Source organism: Pseudophryne corroboree, chromosome 1 (genome assembly GCF_028390025.1).
Source record: "Pseudophryne corroboree isolate aPseCor3 chromosome 1, aPseCor3.hap2, whole genome shotgun sequence".
Taxonomy (NCBI): domain Eukaryota; kingdom Metazoa; phylum Chordata; class Amphibia; order Anura; family Myobatrachidae; genus Pseudophryne; species Pseudophryne corroboree.
This window is the reverse complement of record NC_086444.1, coordinates 147,390,887-147,412,376: the sequence shown is the minus strand read 5'-3', so window position 1 is coordinate 147,412,376 and position 21,490 is coordinate 147,390,887. Positions and strand designations below refer to the sequence as shown.

The following is a 21,490-nucleotide window of genomic DNA, read 5'->3' as shown; positions in this document are numbered from 1 at the left end:
AACCTAGGGGGTAGAGAACACGTGGCAGGCAGCTTCAGCCCTGCCCGCACTGTATTAGCAACGGTGCGTCCAGCACAGCTGCTATTACTTTACACAGCATGTAGCCAGGGCCGGCCCGAGCCTATTTTTTTTAGTAAGCAAAATAAAATTTCTGGGATAAACTTCTTAAATGGACAGTGTGTGCCATAAAAAGAGGTGTGGTCTCACAAGAAAAGGGCATGGCCAGATACTTTTACCCCAATCTTCTGTGCCAGATTCACATATGCCCCCAGTACCAGATTCACATACGTCCCCACAGTGCCAGATACGCATATGCTCCCACAGTGCCAGATTCACATATGCTCCCAGTGGCAGATACGCATACACTCCCCCAGTGGCAGATACGCATACGCTCCCAGTGCCAGATACGCATACGCTCCCAGTGCCAGATACGCATACGCTCCCAGTGCCAGATACGCATACGTCCCCACAGTGCCAGATACGCATACGTCCCCACAGTGCCAGATACACATACGTCCCCACAGTGCCAGATACACATACGTCCCCATAGTGCCAGACACGCATACGTCCCCACAGTGCCAGATACGCATACGTCCCCACAGTGCCAGATACGCATACGCTCCCACAGTGCCAGATACGCATATGCTCCCAGTGCCAGAAGCCCCCACAGGGCTAGATACGCATATGCTCCCACAGTGCTAGATATGCATATGCTCCCACAGTGCTAGATACGCATATGCTCCCACAGTGCCAGATACGCATACGCTCCCAGTGCCAGAAGCCCCCACAGGGCTAGATACGCATATGCTCCCACAGTGCTAGATATGCATGTGCTCCCACAGTGCTAGATACGCATATGCTCCCACAGTGCCAGATACGCATACGCTCCCAGTGCCAGATACGCATACGTCCCCACAGTGCCAGATACGCATACGTCCCCTCGTACCAGATACGTATACGTCCCCACAGTGCCAGATACGCATATGCTCCCATAGTGCCAGATACGCATATGCTCCCAGTGCTAGATACGCATATGCTCCCACAGTGCTAGATACGCAGATGCTCCCACAGTGCCAGATACGCAGATGCCCCCACAGTGCCAGATACGCAGATGCCCCCACAGTGCAGATATGCCCCCACAGTGCCAGATATGCCCCCAGTGCCAGATATGCCCCCACAGTGCGATACGCAGATGCCCCCACAGTTCCAGATATGCCCCCACAGAGCCAGATACGCAGATGCCCCCCACAGTGCCAGATACACAGATGCCCCCACAGTGCCAGATATGCCCCCACAGAGCCAGATACGCAGATGCCTCCACAGTGCCAGATATGCCCCCACAGAGCCAGATACGCAGATGACCCCACAGTGCCAGATATGCCCCCACAGAGCCAGATACGCAGATGCCCCCACAGTGCCAGATACGCAGATGCCCCCACAGTGCCAGATATGCCCCCACAGAGCCAGATACGCAGATGCCCCCACAGTGCCAGATATGCCCCCACAGAGCCAGATACGCAGATGCCTCCACAGTGCCAGATATGCTCCCACAGAGCCAAATACGCAGATGCCCCCACAGTGCCAGATATGCCCCCACAGAGCCAGATACGCAGATGCCCCCACAGTGCCAGATATGCCCCCACAGAGCCAGATACGCAGATGCCCCCACAGTGCCAGATATGCCCCCACAGAGCCAGATACGCAGATGCCCCCACAGTGCCAGATATGCCCCCACAGAGCCAGATACGCAGATGCCCCCACAGTGCCAACTATGCCCCCACAGAGCCAGATATGCAGATGCCCCCACAGTGCAAAAACACATACCTCCACAGGATGCCGGGCGGGCGGGAGCAGGCGAGCGAGCAGACGGGCAGGAGCGGGCGGCACCCGCACTTTCAAACAAGTCTGCATCATTGTCCGGCCTCAGCACAGTTTGAGCATATGTAATGAGCGGCGTGACATCATGCCGCTCCGCCGCTCAGTACATGCATAATCGATGCAGCAGAGGTGGGGGGAGTATGTGCATGTCCACGGAAGCACTGACTGTCACTGTCAATGACAGTGAAGTCAGTGAATCGAGGTACGCGGCCGGAGCGCCCTCAATGTGCGGCGCCTTACCCGGCCGCGTACTGTATGTATAGGGCCGGCATTGCGGTGCTGCCGCTAGCATCGGCGGCAGCAGGCACAGGCGGGCAATCGCGGATCCGGGTGGACGGCGCCTCTCTCCATATTTGGGGGGAGCGAGCTGCCCCTTTGCCTGCCCCCCCCCATTCGGACGCCTCAGCCAGTTACCCTAGTTAATATAATGTGAATGATCCTTGGCAATTAGGCAATCACTGCAATAGTAAGCAAGAGGAACCACCATACAAAACACAGAGTAGATTTAAAATTCTGGTTTTCAGAACAGTTATATGTAGCAGACAGGCTTCATTTACAGCATTCTGGGTAAAGGTGGCCTGCTAGTCTGCTGATATTGGTTAGCTAGAACATGTATAAAGCTTAGATTAGATGACATGCATCATAGTTCAGGCAATGACAGTGTAAGGCAATTACAGATGACACAGGCTGAAGGGACTGACAGTTACGCATCAGTTACATAAACAGAAGAGAAAAAAAACAACATAGCGCATGTCCTGTTAGAGTATGTAGACTTCCTTTTGCAGTGCAAGCTTGCAGGATCTTGCAGATCACAGGGGTTCCTTATACAGGACAAAAGCCAACGGCCTATCACTAATCTGTCTAAAAGCTTCTTCAATGCTAGTCCTTATCAAGCAGCTACAGAGTGGAAATTATCTGTGTGTAATAATAAAGCAGATGACAGTCTTAGCGCCGTACCTTCCAACCCATTCTGTGCCTGCTGACCGGTGTGGTATAATAATAATCGTTACCCCCGAGGTAGCGAGGGCACCCAACCCTTTATGCAGCTAAACCTGATTACTATGGGGGCGATATGTGTGATAACGGGGTGTCACTTTAGAAAGGAGATTGGGCGTGATATATCATTTGAATACTGTCCTAGTATTGCTGGAATTTGCAGCTCATTAAACTCCTAGAAGATATCAAGACATTAACAATGGATTTACTTTTTAAGAAAACACATGTGTGAGGACTGTGAAATACAGGGTCACCTGGTAGTTAAGTTGCTGCCAGTTAGTCAGGGTTTGCAAGCTTGCCCTTGAATAACTGTGATTAATCTGTATAACAAGAAGACGTTACAGCTCTGCCAGATGCAGTCAGCAGATCCATGTTGAGGTCTTAGGCTGCTGTATAATGCGAGGGCGCAAGGGAAGTAGTGTAGAACAGAATCAGATAAATCACAGGCATGCTCACCCACACAAGCTGGCAACGCTTCAAAGAGCTACAGCAGGAAATGTGTATTTCATCTAAACATCTGTGCTCATATTTTATGTGCTTTCTAATTCTAAGCTTCAAGGCAGATATATACAGACAATGCCACTGGATACAAAGGGACCCCCATGGACCATAGCCAGCCACACAGGACACTCCGCTCTGGCACACACAATTCCTGGGGCATACGAAGCATAAAGAGATCCGACTCTGTAGCCCCTACAGGTAACCCGTACACGTGGGTGCCAGGATAGTAACCATGGTATCAGTGAGCTACGGTGTGCCTAACAAACTAATATTAGGGGGGTATTCATTTTTTTGCACATTTTTAGGTCAAATTTAAATTCGACCTAAATCAATGCCCGTGCCGTTTTTTCAACTGGTTGAAAAATCTTAGTCTCTCCCTCTGGTCTCTCACACACCGCCATCCTGGCCGGCATATAAATCACGGTACTGAGCAAGTGGAATGCGGGACCTGCTTGGTAAACAGTAAGGGGGAAACTAAGCATTATTAGTATATTGCTCATCTCAGAGAAGACACCATATAGTTTGTACACCTGACAAACGATATATCCTGTGTACAGCCATGTCTGAACGACGTCACTCACAGACATACTTTATCAGGCCGTCCCATGCAGATATATAGGTACTTCTGCCTGTGTGCATGGGTGACCTCCCAACCAAATGATTTATAGGGCACAGAATCCAGTGAATATGATGCCAAAATTGGACGGCCATTTTTAAATGGATCTGCTGGACAGACATATTGGGCAGGTGACTGGTAAGCACAAGATCGTTTGTGTGTAAACCTTACCAATCGTGTACCCAGTATAAGAGTCATTGGTGTCCGCTATGTGAGGGAGTACAATTGTGTTATAAACCTTCCTTCACTCAGTGAGCAGGCTGTCGACTGCTCACTCACCAGCACCTCCCAGCGGGGACTGCGCCTTGGCAGGTGTCATATTGGGAGATTAGGTAGTATAGAGATGTTTTGAGCAGGTACACAGGTACAGTTTTCCTTTGTGGGAGCAGACACAAAGGAAAACGGTGGATAAGGTATGTTTCAAAGTAGGCTATGAATGGAGTAGAATAGGGATACTCAATATATGGCCCTCCAGCTGCTGTGGAACTACACATCCCAGCATGCCCTGCCACAGTTTTGCTATTAGGGCATACTAAAACTGGCTCAGGGTATGCTGGAATGTGTAGTTCAGCTGGAAGGCCATACACGGAATACCCCGGTGAAGATATCAGAGGAAGAGACATATCATCAGCAAGGTCAGTGACCATGGCAATATATTCGCTGAGTAGTAGTACGATGGTATCCGGACTCCAGGTCGACAACAAAAGGTCGACACACCTTAGGTCGACACCAATTGGTCGATACACCTTGGGTCGACATGGACAAAAGGTCGACATGGACAAAAGGTCGACAGGAACAAGGTCGACATGGAAAAAGGTCGACATGAGTTTTTAAAAAAAAATTTTTTTTGGAACCTTTTCATACTTAACGATCCACGTGGACTATGAATGGAACGGTAATCTGTGCCGAGCGAAGCGAAGGCACCATGCCCGAAACATGGCGAGGGAACGCGGTGCACTAATTGGGGTTCCCCGTCACTCTACGAAGAAAATGACACAAAAAAACTCATGTCGACCTTTTTCCATGTCGACCTTGTTCCTGTCGACCTTTTGTCCATGTCAACCTTTTGTGCATGTCGACCTAAGGTGTGTCGAACAATTGTCGTCGACCTAAGGTGTGTCGACCTTTTTGTTGTCGACCTGGAGTCCCATACCCTAGTACGATCAGGATCCATTTCCCAAAAGCTCTGTTCCCACCACTCCCTTATGTGACCTATAGTTAATGGGTGAGAAATACATCATTTCTCATTGTCGTCCAAGGACTTTAGTCTCATTTTATAACTTTGTATGAGATTGTTGCAGATTCAATGTAGAATGACATTTTGCCAATTCCTAGTACACTTACAAGGAACATGGATGTGAAAAGAAGGAGAGAGGAGTAATCTGTGCACAAGCTAAACACCCAGGTAGCTGAGTTACATGTGATCCACAATTTCAATCAGATATAGAAAGTCACTGTTACCAGACAGAGGTCCCTCGTGTGGAGGTGCACCCCAGAGAGTAATTGTATATCAAGTAACAGGGGGGGAAAAGAAAGGAAAGGTACTCTCGTTTTTTTTTTTTTTTTTTTTTAGGAGGGCACTCTTAATTAACAGATCAAAGCGTAAATCTGCGATTGTTGACATTGTAGTGTTCACACTGTTATGATAGACATTCTAAATGTTGACATTTTGACTACATCCCGTTCAGTCTGAACCCATAGATCACACCCAAGTATTTAGTATTGGGAAAGTTTAACTAATTCATGATAAAATACATGGGAACTGCACAGGGTTTGTATGAAGCCAATATAAAACAGACAGGAGACCGGCGCTAGATAGCTGAACACTTCAAAAACCCACATAGGTAAGTTACACTCTATAGTTTACTTAGTGACATCCAACCAATACTATATTGTAAGCACTGAGTGGACCAATCCCCCCCCCCAAAAAAAAAAAGTGTTCATCAATTATATAATTTAAATGTAAGTAAAACTGTTTTTTTTATTCAAAAAGTAAAGTACTTCTGTTACTAAATATTCATTAAGCATTCATGAACTTACTTCATCTTCATACGGGGCATATCTACCCCTTAGGGCATCCCAGCTTGAACGCGTGGATGAGGTGAGACTGCAAAACAAGTTTGAGGTCACAAGGTTAAAAAGGATGACTAAGGTACACACTTAGGGGGTTATTTTACTATGGCTTGGAGAGAGATAAAGTGGACACAGAAAAAGTACCAGTCACTCAGCTCCGAAGTACCATGTTAAAGGCTGGGTTTGAAAAATGGCAGTTAGGAGCTGAATGGCTGGTACGTTATCTCCATCCACTTTATTTCTCTCCAAGGCTAAGTACATAGAGCCCGTACTCCCTAATCTCCTGTTCCAATGAGGTCTTTAGTTCTACCGATAACGTGGAGGTACGCTAACTTTCTGGTGTTTGGTCATAACTATACACAGGATGCATGCTTATATTCTAGTGTTTGGTCCTAATGATATACTGGATGCACACTTAGGGGTATATGCAATTGCGGTCGAATTCCCGAAATTGTCGAATTTCGGGTCATTTTCGACCAAAAAAAAAAATCGCCTATGCAATTCAGTGCTTTCCGACCAAAAAACGGACTTTCAAAATTCGACTTTTTGAAATTCGAATTTTTGCAAATTCGACTTTTCTGCAATGATACAAGTGCTGCAATTCGACCAAAGCATATTCAATTCAAGTTTGGAAATTCGACAGCAGTGCTTTTAGACAGCAAATTCGTCATTTTCAATCCGCCACACTTTGGAGGGTGAAAACAAATAAAAAAAATTTAAACATGTTTTTTTTTGTGTTTTTTTTTTTGGGAATAGCAGATCTATTTATATTAGAAGGGATTAGGTACTTTTTTTTTTTTTTTTTGGAGGCACAAATATTATTTATATATTTTTTAAAATATTATTTTTTTTTTATGCTGGAACGGTGAAATCATAAAAAAAAATGGCGTGGGGTCCCCCCTCCAAAGCATAACCAGCCTCGGGCTCTTCGAGCTGGTCCTGGTTCTAAAAATGCGGGGGAAAAATTGACAGGGGATCCCCCGTATTTTTAAAACCAGCACCGGGCTCTGCGCCTGGTGCCAAAAATACGGGGGACAAAAAGCGTAGGGGTCCCCCGTATTTTTAACACCAGCATCGGGCTCCACTAGCTGGACAGATAATGCCACAGCCGGGGGTCACTTTTATGCCGTGCCCTGCGGCCGTGGCATTAAATATCCAACTAGTCACCCCTGGCCGGGGTACCCTGGGGGAGTGGGGACCCCTTCAATCAAGGGGTCCCCCCCCCCCAGCCACCCAAGGGCCAGGGGTGAAGCCCGAGGCTGTCCCCCCCCATCCAATGGGCTGCGGATGGGGGGGCTGATAGCCTTTTGTGATCATGAAAAGAATATTGTTTTTTCCAGCAGTACTACAAGTCCTAGCAAGCCTCCCCCGCAAGCTGGTACTTGGAGAACCACAAGTACCAGCATGCGGGAGAAAAACGGGCCCGCTGGTACCTGTAGTACTACTGGAAAAAAAAAAACCCAAATAAAAACAGGACACACACACCGTGAAAGTAAAACTTTATTTCATACGTCGACACACACATACTTACCTATGTTCACACGCCGACATCGGTCCTCTTCTCCATGTAGAATCCAGGGGTACCTGAAAATAAAAGATCAATATACTCACCTCAACCAGGCTCCAGAGATAAATCCACGTACTTGGAGAAAAAAACAAACCGAACACCCGCTCCATGCCGGACTGAAAGGGGTCCCATGCTGACACATGGGACCCCTATCCCCGAATGCAGAGAGACCTGTCAGTGACAGCTGTCACAGAAAGGTCTCTATAGCCAATCAGGAAGCGCAACTTCGTTGCGCTCATCTGATTGGCTCTGTGCGTCTGAGCAGACAGCGCATCGCACAGCCCAGTCCATTATATTCAATGGTGGGAACTTAGCGGCTAGCGGTGAGGTCACCCGCCGGTCAGCGGCTGACCGGCGGGTGACCCCCCCGCTAGCCGCTAAGTTCCCACCATTAAAAGTAATGGAGCGGCTTTGCGATGCGCTGTCACATCACAGACAGCGCACAGCCAATCAGATGAGCGCCACGGAAGTAGCGCTTCCTGATTGGCTGAAGGGACTTCAGTGACAGGAGTCACGTGATGTCCCGGCATTCGGGAGAAAGGGGTCTGATGTGAAAGCATTGGACCCCTTTCTAGTCCGGTATGGATCGTTGTTCGTTTTTTTGTTTTGCCAAGTACGTGGATTATCTCTGGACCTGGATGTACCTCTGGACGCTGGAAGGTGAGTATAATTTTTTCACAGGTACCTCGGATCGTCGGAGACCGTGGCAGTCGGCGTGTCAACATAGGTAAGTATGTGTGTGTCGGCGTATGAAATAAAGTTTTACTTTCACGGTGTGTGTGTCCTGTTTTTATTTGGGTATTTTTTTTCCAGTAGTACTACAGGTACTAGCGGGCCCGTTTTTCTCCCGCATGCTGGTACTTGTGGTTCTCCAAGTACCAGCTTGCGGGGGAGGCTTGCTGGGACTTGTAGTACTAATGGAAAAAACAATATCTTTTTATTATCACAAAAGGCTATCAGCCACCCCATCCGCAGCCCATTGGATGCGGGGGGGACAGCCTCGGGCTTCACCCCTGGCCCTTGGGTGGCTGGGGGGGGGGACCCCTTGATTGTAGGGGTCCCCACTCCCCCAGGGTACCCCGGCCAGGGGTGACTAGTTGGGTAGTTAATGCCACGGCCGCAGGGCACGGCATAAAAGTGACCCCCGGCTGTGGCATTATCTGTCCAGCTAGTGGAGCCCGATGCTGGTGTTAAAAATACGGGGGACCCCTACTCTTTTTGTCCCCCGTATTTTTGGCACCAGCACCAGGCGCAGAGCCCGGTGCTGGTTTTAAAAATACGGGGGATCCCTGCCCAATTTTTCCCCTGCATTTTTAGAACCAGGACCAGCTCGAAGAGCCCGAGGCTGGTTATGCTTTGGAGGGGGGACCCCACGCCATTTTTTTTTCCGGGTTTTTCCCGTTTTTTACCGTTTTTTAAAATCGCGGCAAAATCCGCCAAATCGGCCGATTTTCGCCCGCGATTCTGGCGAATCCGTTTTTCATTGAATATGGTGAATTCCGGCAGGCACCTGCCGGAATTCACCTGGCGAATTGAGTCGAAAAAAAAAACGGCGAAAAATTGCCGCGATTCGCCGTGAATTGCATATACCCTTTAGGGGTAAATTTACTAAGATGGGAGTTCTATTTAAGATGGGATGTTACCCATAGCAACCAATCAGATTCCTGGTATTATATTCTAGAAAATGCTAGATAAATGAGAAGTAGAATCTGATTGGTTGCTATGGACAACATCCCATCTTAACCACTTGCCTGGCATGGTCGTGTCAGATGCGACCACACCAGGCTGGGTTTCCCCCTGACATGGTCATATCTGATGCAACCGGTCAGAAAGCTCACTGTGTAACAGCAGGAAGCAAAGCTTCCCGCAATTGTTGATCTCAGAGGGACCTCCGGTCCCTCTGCTTCCTGGTTCCCTCCGCTCCTGTGCCTGCCGTGCTGCCGATCACTGCTAATCGGTCAGCCCGGCAGCACCCCCCATCCAGCGGCTGCTGGATGGGGGGTGCTGATAATTTAATTTAACTATTCTTTACCTAAATCTATCATAAAAAACCTGACAATTTTAGAGCAGTTTTTGGAGACAAAAATTTGCCAGTTAAGTGTTTAAATAGAACTCCCATCTTGGTAAATTTACCCCTTATAGTCTGATGTTTGGAAACTAACTGGAAGGTGAGCTTGGTTTGTGAGGAGTGGAAACAGCGGAAAAGGGACACCCTAGTAAAGTTTAAATGAGCTCTAAAAGTAAAACCATCCCCTAAATTACATTTATCTTCTTTACAAAAAAAGACTGCTCGGTTTAGCCTTATGGGTGGCATAAATAAGTATAAGAGAGTGAGGGGACACCAGGACCGGTTTTTATAACATAAGACTGTGTTTGAAGTTGTGTATATACAGGGCGAGGCAAAAAAATCTTAAAGGTTAACAAAAAAGGCATGGTGAATACTATTCAAAAATTTTGTACATAATCTAAAATTGCATGGAATACAGTTTCTTTTCAATAAGTTTTGAATACTAAGAGTTGTATTCAATACCTGTCAGATCCTTTCCAACGGAAAGGATCAGACAGGTCAGTATTCAATGCCGTGCCAACCCCGACAGGTTTGGCCTGGTCCCAACAATGACAATCCGACTTTTTTAAAGTCGGATTGACATTGTCTGAAATGGGGCTAAAATCTGTTGGGTTTGGCCGCACTTCCGACAATACACACAGATTGGCAGCCGCGTGCATTCCGACAAGTTGGGAATTCCCGACTTGTCGGAAAAATAGCCCCCTACTGAATAGGTCGGAACCCCTTCCGATCTAAACCTGTCGGAAGCTGCCATCTTTCCGACAAGACGGCAGCTTCTGACAGTTATTGAATACACCCCTATATCGACATTTCTTGGTCAATGTTTGTAGACCTCTACTTTCAGATGGCCCTGTTGGCTGTGTAGCGGCCTAGTAATGAAAATTCTGCTTGTTAACATAGCCAGACAAATGAATGTGAGCTTCGTCAGTAAACTGCAGCAATAACGCCGGAAACGGCCTGCCGGTGCCGAATGATGCGAAACTTCAGAAATTGTCTACAAATGTATATCACAAATGAAGGCCACCATCTGGACAATATCTTATTCAGAAACAAATGGAAATAAACTGTATTCCATGATCTTTTAGATTACGTACTAAACTTCTAAATAGCATTTACCATGGCTTTTTTGTTAACCTTTAAAATCCGGGAGGTTTTCAAAGCCTCACCCTGTATTATTTATTAATGTGACCTTACTATTCTAAACAGCTTTTTCAGAGAAACCATAATAAAACCTATAAAAATAGTAATAGATTTGTACAGCAAAATAAACTCTCCTACTCTCCCTAGATGGGAAATGAATCAAACATTAGAGAGAGATCGAGTGGAGAAGTTGCCCATTGCAACCAATCAGCTTACAGCTATAATTTATCTAGTCTATAAGGCAGGGGTGGGCAATTATTTCAGCACGGGGGCCGCTTAACACTTCCAGCGAATATTCGAGGGCCACACACAAAATACTCAAAAAGAGTCCTCTTTTTACACATTACGGCAGACAGCGTGCCCTTTTTTACACATTACGGCAGACAGCGTCCCTCTTTTTACACATTACGGCAGACAGCGTGCCCTTTTTTACACATTACGGCAGACAGCGTCCCTCTTTTTACACATTACGGCAGACAGCGTCCCCTTTTTACACATTACGGCAGACAGTGTGCTCTTTTTACACATTACGGCAGACATCGTCCCCCTTTTTTACACATTACGGCAGACATCGTCCCCCTTTTTTACACATTACGGCAGACATCGTCCCCCTTTTTACACATTACGGCAGACAGCATCCCCCATTTTTACACATTACGGCAGACAGCATCCCCCATTTTTACACATTAAGGCAGACAGTCCCTACCCCCCTTTCCTCCCCTCCCCTAAACCCATATTGCAGTTTTTAATCCCCCTCCCTCCCCACCCCTAAACCTATATGGCAGCTTAAGCACTGATCCAGGGGTTGGCTGGACAGGGGGTTTACCTGTTTGTCACCGTGACAAACGATCCCCGCTGTCCGAAGATCCGCGCTGCTGCTGGCCGGAGTCACCACTGATGTGGCCTCTCCTGCTCCGGCTCGCTGCCCGCCGCTTCTCCTCACTGGCCACCGCTTAATCTCCTCCTCACAGGCCGCCGCTCCTGGTCACTGCAGTGCCCGCTCCCCGTGCCGCCCAGCTAACAGAGGAAATCCCGGTCAGCTGACTCTGTGACGTGACCGGGATTTCCTCAGCGGCGCCGCGTCTGAGAGCAGTGCAATGACAAGCGGCCTGTCGGGCCGCTTGTCATTGCACTCTGGTGGGGCACAGCGGGCCAGGCAGGATCGGTCCGCGGGCCGCCTGTTGCCCACCCCTACTATAAGGGATGTAGTTATGTGACCGGCGGACAGGAAACCGCAGGTCACAATACCTCCCCCTACGTCCCGCCCCCTCACAATCCCGACGGTCGGCATGCCGACCTACAGGGACTATTCTCACTTGCGGGTGTCCACGATACATATAGAGTGGGAAAAGAACCCGTGGCGACTGCAGTGAGTCCGCAAGGGGCTTGTTGCGATTGCCACCCCCCTTCCCGCTGGCATTCCCCTGCTGGGATACCGGAGTCGGTATGCTGACCGCCGGTCACGCATACCCCACCAGTCTATAGTAAGGCCAACTTCTCCAATTTATCTCTCTCGAAGGCTTGATACATCTCCCCCTATGTCACCCTCCTGCATCATTCACAGATGGCGTTGCACTGAGGCCCACTAAGTTCATAAAATGTCCCTAATTTTTTATTTTTATTTTATTGGCATATTGTGGGCACTGTACTGCATGGTTACGCACACTGCTACAGGAAACACTCACCAAGAATACAATATGCAGCCGAGCATAATGACAGCGCCCAGCACGGACACCACCAGACGTTCATCCTGGTTCATACCATTGCCGATGTTGGGTACACAGATTGTGATGTTCTTTCCACTTTCATCCAGAACTTAAAAGTAAAACCAAAGAAAACAGAAGAAATGTCATGTACACGTTAAGTACCACAGAATAATAACCAGAGGTTGCTGTAGTCCAGTAAGATTTTTTTCTTTTAAAAAATCATGTTGACCTTTTAACCCTGTTGACCTTCAGTACCTGCCGACCTAATGCATGTCGACCTAATAACTGTTGATCTTTTAATCCACACCCAATACAGAGTGGCAGTGACTCATACAAACCAGAATGAAGGTGGGTTTCATATAGTGTTATAAAGATCATTACCTCCAATTAGTTTGCTGTTCAATTAGATCATTATACAGGGCCGTCTTTTCGTATGGGCTCAATGGGCACTTGCCCAAGGGCCCCAGTAGTATAAGGGCCCTAGGCTGATAGCTGAGGGTCCCCTCTTTCCATGGGTACCAGACTTTTGAAAATCGGCCCTGGGGACCTGGAGCCCATAGCAGCTGGTCCCTTCTACAGCTCCACATGCCTAATATGCAGTTTTATATTTTCATTGGTGGATTGCTCTGGCTCCTGAACTCTGATCCCCAAGTTCCCAGTATCTCCTGAAAGGTGAGACTCAAGTTTTTTATCCCATTCAAAGCTAAGAAATCTATTTCCAGGAACTTGAGATATCTGCAGTCAAGCAAGCTAACCTCTAACCAGAAAATGATGAATATTAAGCCCACTCCACTATCGACCCCACCCCTACGTATTAAACACCCCCTACCACCCTGGAAGTCATGTACCGGGGCCCCTACATTCAATCCAATGCCTCCTTCTACAGTTTAGTATTCTGCCTCCAACCCCATCTGTGCAGTAAAGGAGTAATTAGCAGAAATTATTCCTCCAGGTACTACATGCTGAGTGGAAGATAGAACACACCCTACCGCCCGAAGGACATCAAAGCTGCCGCTGATAGCACCCCCACCCCTGGAGGATGGATAGGGGCTGCAGTGCATTGCTGTGCCCAGGGGCCTACTCTGCTGTTAAGACAGCCCTGTGTATGGACGACCACAATAAAAACAAAGTGAGAATGTAGTATGATGGTTAGTAAGGGAGAGGGAAGACCAGTCATATTTAGGAAGCAATGATGGTAACACATACTGATCTCCGGTGGCTTGCTGGAAAAGGAAGAGAAAGTCAGGTACATCACATAGCAGCAGATGACTCCAGACTGCAGCAATCCAGTCTGTGTGTTGCCTTAAAGAGAGCAAAAAACATTGGTAAATAGTAGTGATCTATTTCATTTATATGTCATCGTACTATACCGCTGTAGCATTCAAATCTGTTGACAAAGGGATGATGACCAATCTTGAACAGATACATCCAACTAAAAAGTGCATCTAACCAAAATGCAAAGCTAGATGAGAGGAACTACTGACAAAATAGATCCTTTGGTCTATGGAAAACTTGAATATAAAATAATAATACGATGACAATATTAGAAAATTCCTGTTATACAAATATACTGTCTAAGCCTGTAATCTAACCAAACACAGAGACTTACAAGCTGAAGAGATACTTAACAACATTATTATCTAAATACAGAAAACTGAATAGTCCAAATGTTATTAAACACTTTTTTTTATATAACCCCCACACACACACACACACACACACACACACACACACACACTTCCCCTCCTCTCTTCACCTCTGTCCATGCTCCCAGCTTCACCATAAAAACAAGAACATTTCAGGTTCTGGTCTGTTCTGACTTCTGACTGCTCTGCATTATTTTGGCACGCACGATTCCCTTTACAATCTTCTTTGGTATATAAATCTATTTGCTTGACTGTTTAACCTTGGTAAACAGATTGTTAAAAAAACAAAATCAAACCACTTACTTTTTAGTACAGAGAGCAACATGGACAACAAGGTAAGAAAGAGGCAGAGGCCACCGTTGACTCCTAGTAAGATTTTGTTGAGCTTACAGTGCTCCGTGTGTGTGTAGAGCCAAAATAGCGTAATGAGAGCCCCGACAGCAATGGTATACAGCATTAGGTAGACCAGTGCCAAAGCTCCATACCACAGCTTATTACGTTCTTTTCCAGCATTCCTGATAAAGAAGAAGACACAACAGATGGTTAAGAAACATTATACTGTGAGGAAAAAAATTATATTGCTGCATTGATTGATAATTCCAATCAAGTTTTTCTACACCCGACTTCTATAACCTACTCAGGAACAGCCAGAAAACTGTAGACCGCTGTCTTAACTACAACTGGCACCTACTCTAGCAGGTCAGTGATCACACAAGAGGATCAAGACCCACAACTCAGCAGCATCGCAACGGTGAGTGCCAATGTTATCAGTCAGTAAGACGGGTTCAGTATGATTTCCCAATGGACGGGATGCCAGCGGTCAGAATACCGACAGCTGCATCCCGTCCATCAGAAATCCGACAGCCCCCTCTAAAGTACTCTAACCCTCCTCTGCCCCATACCCTAACCCTCCCTTGTGGGTGCCTAAACCTAACCCTCCCCGGTTGTGCCCACCCTTAACCCTCCCGGGTGGTGCCCAACCCTAACCTCCCCCACTATGTGCTTAAACCTAACCCTCCCTCCCCGGTCCCTAACCTTACCGGCCCAACCCCTTAACCCTAAGTCCCCCACCATCCGCGGCGCAGCAGGAGCCCAGCATGTCCCGCTGTCAGGACGATCGAGATTCTGGCTATCGGTATCGTGACACCGGTATCCCGTACGGTGTTGGTATCTAGATGCTAGGATTGCATCCTCCTTCAGAATCCCGGTGTCAGTATATCGACTGCAGTGACATAACATACCACTTAGTGTAGTGCAATGACATAACATACCGCTTAGTGTAGTGCAGTGACATAACATACCGCTTAGTGTAGTGCAATGACATAACATACCGCTTAGTGTAGTGCAGTGACATAACATACCGCTTAGTGTAGTGCAATGACATAACATACCGCTTAGTGTAGTGCAGTGACATAACATACCGCTTAGTGTAGTGCAGTGACATGACATACCGCTTAGTGTAGTGCAGTGACATAACATACCGCTTAGCGTAGTGCAATGACATAACATACCGCTTAGCGTAGTGCAGTGACATAACATACCGCTTAGTGTAGTGCAGTGACATAACATACTGCTTAGTGTAGTGCAGTGACATAACATACCGCTTAGTGTAGTGCAGTGACATAACATACCGCTTAGTGTAGTGCAGTGACATAACATACCGCTTAGTGTAGTGCAATGACATAACATACCGCTTAGTGTAGTGCAATGACATAACATACCGCTTAGTGTAGTGCAGTGACATAACATACCGCTTAGTGTAGTGCAATGACATAACATACCGCTTAGTGTAGTGCAGTGACATAACATACCGCTTAGTGTAGTGCAGTGACATGACATACCGCTTAGCGTAGTGCAGTGACATAACATACCGCTTAGCGTAGTGCAGTGACATAACATACCGCTTAGCGTAGTGCAGTGACATAACATACCGCTTAGTGTAGTGCAGTGACATAACATACTGCTTAGTGTAGTGCAGTGACATAACATACCGCTTAGTGTAGTGCAGTGACATAACATACCGCTTAGTGTAGTGCAGTGACATGACATACCGCTTAGTGTAGTGCAGTGACATGACATACCGCTTAGCGTAGTGCAGTGACATAACATACCGCTTAGCGTAGTGCAATGACATAACATACCGCTTAGCGTAGTGCAGTGACATAACATACCGCTTAGTGTAGTGCAGTGACATAACATACTGCTTAGTGTAGTGCAGTGACATAACATACTGCTTAGTGTAGTGCAGTGACATAACATACCGCTTAGTGTAGTGCAGTGACATGACATACCGCTTAGTGTAGTGCAGTGACATAGCATACCGCTTAGCGTAGTGCAATGACATAACATACCGCTTAGCGTAGTGCAATGACATAACATACCGCTTAGTGTAGTGCAGTGACATAACATACCGCTTAGCGTAGTGCAGTGACATAACATACCGCTTAGTGTAGTGCAGTGACATAACATACCGCTTAGCGTAGTGCAGTGACATAACATACCGCTTAGCGTAGTGCAATGACATAACATACCGCTTAGCGTAGTGCAGTGACATAACATACCGCTTAGTGTAGTGCAGTGACATAACATACTGCTTAGTGTAGTGCAGTGACATAACATACTGCTTAGTGTAGTGCAGTGACATAACATACCGCTTAGTGTAGTGCAGTGACATAACATACCGCTTAGTGTAGTGCAGTGACATAACATACCGCTTAGTGTAGTGCAGTGACATAACATACCGCTTAGTGTAGTGCAGTGACATAACATACCGCTTAGTGTAGTGCAGTGACATAACATACCGCTTAGTGTAGTGCAATGACATAACATACCGCTTAGTGTAGTGCAGTGACATAACATACCGCTTAGTGTAGTGCAGTGACATAACATACCGCTTAGTGTAGTGCAGTGACATAACATACCGCTTAGTGTAGTGCAGTGACATAACATACCGCTTAGTGTAGTGCAGTGACATGACATACCGCTTAGCGTAGTGCAGTGACATAACATACCGCTTAGCGTAGTGCAGTGACATAACATACCGCTTAGCGTAGTGCAGTGACATAACATACCGCTTAGTGTAGTGCAGTGACATAACATACCGCTTAGTGTAGTGCAGTGACATAACATACCGCTTAGTGTAGTGCAGTGACATAACATACCGCTTAGTGTAGTGCAGTGACATGACATACCGCTTAGTGTAGTGCAGTGACATGACATACCGCTTAGCGTAGTGCAGTGACATAACATACCGCTTAGCGTAGTGCAATGACATAACATACCGCTTAGCGTAGTGCAGTGACATAACATACCGCTTAGTGTAGTGCAGTGACATAACATACTGCTTAGTGTAGTGCAGTGACATAACATACTGCTTAGTGTAGTGCAGTGACATAACATACCGCTTAGTGTAGTGCAGTGACATGACATACCGCTTAGTGTAGTGCAGTGACATAGCATACCGCTTAGCGTAGTGCAATGACATAACATACCGCTTAGCGTAGTGCAATGACATAACATACCGCTTAGTGTAGTGCAGTGACATAACATACCGCTTAGCGTAGTGCAGTGACATAACATACCGCTTAGTGTAGTGCAGTGACATAACATACCGCTTAGCGTAGTGCAGTGACATAACATACCGCTTAGCGTAGTGCAATGACATAACATACCGCTTAGCGTAGTGCAGTGACATAACATACCGCTTAGTGTAGTGCAGTGACATAACATACTGCTTAGTGTAGTGCAGTGACATAACATACTGCTTAGTGTAGTGCAGTGACATAACATACCGCTTAGTGTAGTGCAGTGACATAACATACCGCTTAGTGTAGTGCAGTGACATAACATACTGCTTAGTGTAGTGCAGTGACATAACATACCGCTTAGTGTAGTGCAGTGACATAACATACCGCTTAGTGTAGTGCAGTGACATAACATACCGCTTAGTGTAGTGCAATGACATAACATACCGCTTAGTGTAGTGCAGTGACATAACATACCGCTTAGTGTAGTGCAGTGACATAACATACCGCTTAGTGTAGTGCAGTGACATAACATACCGCTTAGTGTAGTGCAGTGCCATAACATACCGCTTAGTGTAGTGCAGTGACATAACATACTGCTTAGTGTAGTGCAGTGACATAACATACCGCTTAGTGTAGTGCAGTGACATAACATACCGCTTAGTGTAGTGCAGTGACATAACATACCGCTTAGTGTAGTGCAATGACATAACATACCGCTTAGTGTAGTGCAGTGACATAACATACCGCTTAGTGTAGTGCAGTGACATAACATACCGCTTAGTGTAGTGCAATGACATAACATACCGCTTAGCGTAGTGCAGTGACATAACATACCGCTTAGCGTAGTGCAGTGACATAACATACCGCTTAGTGTAGTGCAGTGACATAACATACCGCTTAGTGTAGTGCAGTGACATAACATACCGCTTAGTGTAGTGCAGTGACATAACATACCGCTTAGTGTAGTGCAGTGACATAACATACCGCTTAGTGTAGTGCAGTGCCATAACATACCGCTTAGTGTAGTGCAGTGCCATAACATACCGCTTAGTGTAGTGCAGTGACATAACATACCGCTTAGTGTAGTGCAGTGACATAACATACCGCTTAGTGTAGTGCAGTGACATAACATACCGCTTAGTGTAGTGCAGTGACATAACATACCGCTTAGTGTAGTGCAGTGACATAACATACCGCTTAGTGTAGTGCAGTGACATAACATACCGCTTAGTGTAGTGCAGTGACATAACATACCGCTTAGTGTAGTGCAGTGACATAACAATGCATTTGTGCACTCCCGTAAGAAATCTTTCTAATACAAACAATAGCAAAATAGAGCATGGTATGGTCACTTCTATCTGGATGTTTTAACACCGTTAGACACCTACCAATTTGAATTCCACTTGTGAGCAAATTCCACCAACAGCATGAGTTGGAGCAGTAAGAAGAAGAAGCCAAAGACGGCGCCAATGTAGCGCCACGCTGCAAAACAGAAATGACACCTCATCTTCATGTGGCACTGATCAGTACCTACTGTGCATTAATGATCATAGACATGTAAAGCGAGGATTTCATTTACAGTACCAGCCAGATATGATGCAGGGACTCAACACATTCTCCGCAAATGCACCTAATTCCCCCATACACACAGCCGCCGCTCATGTGCGATTGCAGAGCGCTGGATTGCAGCCATCACACCATTTATTTTAAATAAAAAAGTATTTCATAAAATACAGCTTATTGGAGTCTCATTTATTTCTAGTGAAGTTTTCGATGAATTGTGATTATAGAAATGTGGCTTACTGTATAACACATGCTAAAAGACACAGAATGAGCCCAGCTCGATGTAATATTCATCAACCGATGATCCGCTAATAGAAAATGTGACAATGAGGTCATTTTCGAGCAAATGTCACGCTTAGGAATGCCTCCCTACACATCGCTGGTCACATGACAATCATGTCATTAAAAACAAAATCCTGTTACTGTATTTAGATGCATTGCGGTGGATGACCAGGACCAGCCCATGCCCCGTCTGCCTGCCCCTACCCCACAGGTTACCCCATGTTATCAAGGTAGTAAAAAGTTTTGGTGAAGGGTATTTGTTATGTGCACATTTTTATTGCTGCACTTGTAAATTGCCTGTAAAGTATTGATACTATGAAATCGTGACGGTAACACTGGACAATAAAGGTTTTTTATTTGCCTATATCTAATACTCTTATATACAAATGTGCTGCGCTTAATGTATGCTTAATTGATAATGAATAAAAATTTATAAATACACAGGTGTCTGCTTAAATCAATTTGCAACTCATACGGAACTTGCTGATAAAAATGAAACAAATTTAATGACACACACAAGATATAATAAAAACCATTAGTAAAAGAAAACAGCTCAAGCGCACTGATAGACGTTCTGAATAATTCACTGGGTTAGGAAAATTAGAAACAATGTCACTTCAATGTTGCCACATAGACCTAGTCTTGGTCTCTTTGTATCAAAAGCTAAGTAGCAACAGTTAATACAGCCTGTTTGAGAACAAATGAATGTAGCTCCCGTCCTCTATGCTACTGGCGTCCCAGTGCAGAGGAAATGCCGCTGATAATATTTACCCGACCTGCGGGAAGATGCAGTCTCGCAGCACAGGAGGTATCGGAACAGCTACCATGCGTCCGCCGCCGGCACTAGCACAGTGCAGGTGATTCAGTCCTGGCGGGCGGGTACGGACGCTGCAGTGTTACGCTGACCTGGCGTTCCGGTATACGTTCTCTGGGGCTGATTTTCAAATTCAATTTCACCGCTGCAGGTGAGAGTGGCTGGCAACGATCAGTGCGTCAGTGGGCTGAGCAAAGGAGTGACGTCAACGCGTTTCATCCCGTATCCCGGGACTTCCTCAAGAAGTATCTAATACTCTCTCTGCACTGTACTGCAGCCTGCAACTGCACTCACGTTACAAATACAGGGGGAGTGAGAATTTTGTCTGATTATCCCAGGATAGCCGTCATTATCTTACTGAGGGTATCAGAGCTGGGATGTATGCAGAGACGCAGGGGAGCAGCATGTCTGATTATCCCAGGAAAGCCGTCATTATCTTACTGAGGGCATCAGAGCTGGGATGTACAGTATGCAGAGACGCAGGGGAGCAGCATGTCTCATTATCCCAGGATAGCCGTCATTATCTTACTGAGGGCATCAGAGCTGGGATGTATGCAGAGACGCAGGGGAGCAGCATGTCTGATTATCCCAGGAAAGCCGTCATTATCTTACTGAGGGCATCAGAGCTGGGATGTACAGTATGCAGAGACGCAGGGGAGCAGCATGTCTGATTATCCCAGGAAAGCCGTCATTATCTTACTGAGGGCATCAGAGCTGGGATGTACAGTATGCAGAGACGCAGGGGAGCAGCATGTCTGATTATCCCAGGATAGCCATCATTATCTTACTGAGGGTATCAGAGCTGGGATGTATGCAGAGACGCAGGGGAGCAGCATGTCTGATTATCCCAGGAAAGCCGTCATTATCTTACTGAGGGCATCAGAGCTGGGATGTACAGTATGCAGAGACGCAGGGGAGCAGCATGTCTGACTATCCCAGGATAGCCGTCATTATCTTACTGAGGGTATCAGAGCTGGGATGTATGCAGAGACGCAGGGGAGCAGCATGTCTGACTATCCCAGGAAAGCCGTCATTACCTTACTGAGGGCATCAGAGCTGGGATGTATGCAGAGACGCAGGGGAGCAGCATGTCTGACTATCCAAGGAAAGCCG

General features: G+C 46.5%; 1 protein-coding gene across 2 annotated transcripts in view; it reads right to left on the bottom strand.

The window, feature by feature from the left end:
* The window catches only part of SERINC5 (serine incorporator 5), a 173,437-nt gene that overhangs the window by 38,425 nt on the left and 113,522 nt on the right, over positions 1–21,490 (bottom strand). For both annotated transcript variants that reach the window (XM_063963465.1, XM_063963467.1), the window contains exons 5-9: positions 19,107–19,200; positions 14,495–14,706; positions 13,752–13,847; positions 12,525–12,654; positions 6,032–6,098 (exon numbers count right to left, since the gene is read on the bottom strand). In XM_063963465.1, the coding sequence (XP_063819535.1) occupies positions 6,032–6,098; positions 12,525–12,654; positions 13,752–13,847; positions 14,495–14,706; positions 19,107–19,200 (599 nt within the window). The remainder of the gene's footprint in view (positions 1–6,031; positions 6,099–12,524; positions 12,655–13,751; positions 13,848–14,494; positions 14,707–19,106; positions 19,201–21,490) is intronic.